Here is a 2,388-nt window from a genome sequence, read left to right as displayed (position 1 = left end):
AAAGTCTATTACAAGATGCCCTGATTATCACATTTATTTTTCTAAAAAGGGTTACATACATTTCCTCCACCAAACATATGAAGCCAAACACTGTTTTCATATAAAGTCATGTGAAAAATACCAAATGTATTCCTCGAGAACTTTGAAGGAAATGTTTTTGTCATTTTCACAAGTGAAAAGGCTTGGCATCATGCTCATGATCCTTCTTAACAATCTTTAGATCTAAACATTTATCTGCGAGGGCTGGAGTTTATATACATTTGAGATTGTGAATCAACATATTCAGTATTATGTGACTGTGTTCAGAATCAAAAGCTAAAATACTGTCAGACAGCTCTGATGTGGGCTGTACAGGCTTATTTTGTATTATGCTAATTTCTACAAAACTTTTGAGTTAAAAACAACAAAAGCATACCAGTTTTTGGAAGAAATAAAAATACTGATACACTGTCCATAGTCCACAGCCAAGTTTAAAAGGTGCTCAGTTTAACTTCCGAGAAGCTGTTTGCTGTTGTTGGTTTCAGATGGGAAGAGGTCAGAAAGGGTGGCGGTGCACACTGGTCTTCCCAGAACCACCACCGGTCTGAGATACTGAAGCTGTTTTATGGCCAGGTCCCCACACCCAGCCAGGGCCTTGTCCAGGATGGACTTCAAGTTTTGTACCGACGTGAAGCTCCCAGTTACAGCGCGGGACTTCACCAGTGGGGAATGAGTACGTCTACTGCGGGTGTGAGAGATTCCTAGCTGATTGTTCTCCTTAACAGAGCAGCTGCGCCTATCTCGCCGTTTCACAGGTGCTTCTTTCTCTACTGGAGTCGTCGTTTCTTGTATGAACTTCAAGAAAGAGGCCTCAAAGCCCATTGGCTTATAGGCAGCAATGTCGAAAAGGCAAGGAGGACTGTTTGGCCGGGTTTCTTTTACATTTAAAGGCTGTTCGGACAGTTCGTTTTTCCGTTTGAGCGGCTGGCGAACAGGAGGAGAGGTCACCAAGGCTGATCCATTTAAGATTTTGCTGTTATCTTTGTTACTTGGTGCGTTTTGGAAGCTCTCCTCGGAAACCAAGCGTAGTGAATATGGAGGTGAAAGGTCAACAGTGACTGGACGAAGAAGAGGTATGAATTTCTCAAGGTTTGATTTCTGTTCCTGTTTTGGAGTTCTCTGTAGCGCTGCAGCCGAAACCTCAGTGGGACCAGCTGTGCTTGCTTCACCAGGAAGTACCTCATCTGCAACAAGGGTATCATTTCTCTCAGTAGGTAGAAGCTCCTCCTCTTTTGGGGGTACTTTTTGAGGATTGGAAAATTTCCCCTCTGTCTCTGAGACTTTCTGAGGATTGCAACTTTTCTTTTCGTTCTCAAAGAATTTTTGAAGATTGTGACTATCCTCTTTTTTATCTGAGACTTTCCGAGGATAACGTTTTTCTTTTTTCTCTGAGTTTTTCTGAGAATCGTGATTTTTTTCTTCCTTCTCTGAGACTCTTTGAAGATCATGACTATCCTGTTTTTTATCCGAGACTGTCTGAGGATCAGGTCTTTCTTTTTTCTTTGAATCATGACTTTTCTCCTCTTTCTCTGAGACTTTTTGAAGATTTTGACTATCCTGTCTTTTCTCTGGGATTTCACAAGGATCATGACTTTTACCTTCTTTCTCTGAGACTTTTAGAAGATCGTGACTATCCCGTTTTTTATCTGAGACTTTATGAGGATTAGGTCTTTCTCTATTCTCTGAGTTTTTCTGAGAATGTCTTTCTTTTTTCTTCAAGTTTTTCTGAGAATCAGGATTTTTCTCTTCTTTCTCTGAGACTTTTAGAAGATCGTGACTATCCTGTTTTTTATCCGAGACTGTCTGAGGATCAGATCTTTCTTTGTTCTCTGAGATTTTCTCAGGATCGTGATTTTTCTCTCCTTTCTCTGAAACTTTTTGAAGATTGTGACTATCCTGTTTTTTCTCTGGGATTTCACAAGGATTGTAACTTTTACCGGTACATTCTTTCTCTGAGACTTTTTGAAGATCTTGACTATCCTGTTTTTTATATGAGACTGTCTGAGGATCAGGTTTTTCTTTTTTATCTGAGATTTTCTCAGGATCATGATTTTTCTCTTCTTTTTCTGAAACTTTTTGAAGATTGTGACTATCCTGTTTTTTCTCTGGGATTTCACAAGGATTGTAACTTTTACCGGTACATTCTTTCTCTGAGACATTTTGAAGATCTTGACTATCCTGTTTTTTATCTGGGACTGTCTGAGGACCAGGTCTTTCTTTTTTCTCTGAGATTTTCTGAGGATCAGGTTTTTCTTTTTTCTCTGAGATTTTCTCAGGATCGTGATTTTTCGCTTCTTTTTTTGAAACTTTTTGAAGATTGTGACTATCCTGTTTTGTCTCTGGGATTTC

General features: G+C 39.5%; 1 protein-coding gene across 1 annotated transcript in view; it reads right to left on the bottom strand.

Moving 5' to 3' along the window:
* Nucleotides 1–19: 19 nt before the first annotated feature.
* Nucleotides 20–2,388, bottom strand: part of rlf (RLF zinc finger) — a 26,468-nt gene continuing 24,099 nt past the window's right edge. The window contains exon 10 of the mRNA XM_037695192.1: nt 20–1,496. Within this exon, the coding sequence (XP_037551120.1) occupies nt 487–1,496 (1,010 nt within the window). The 3' untranslated portion in view covers nt 20–486. The remainder of the gene's footprint in view (nt 1,497–2,388) is intronic.

Source organism: Nematolebias whitei, chromosome 21 (genome assembly GCF_014905685.2).
Source record: "Nematolebias whitei isolate Nwh7 chromosome 21, NemWhi1, whole genome shotgun sequence".
Classification (NCBI taxonomy): domain Eukaryota; kingdom Metazoa; phylum Chordata; class Actinopteri; order Cyprinodontiformes; family Rivulidae; genus Nematolebias; species Nematolebias whitei.
Note: the sequence above shows the minus strand (reverse complement) of the source record. Positions and strands in the feature narration are given on the sequence as shown.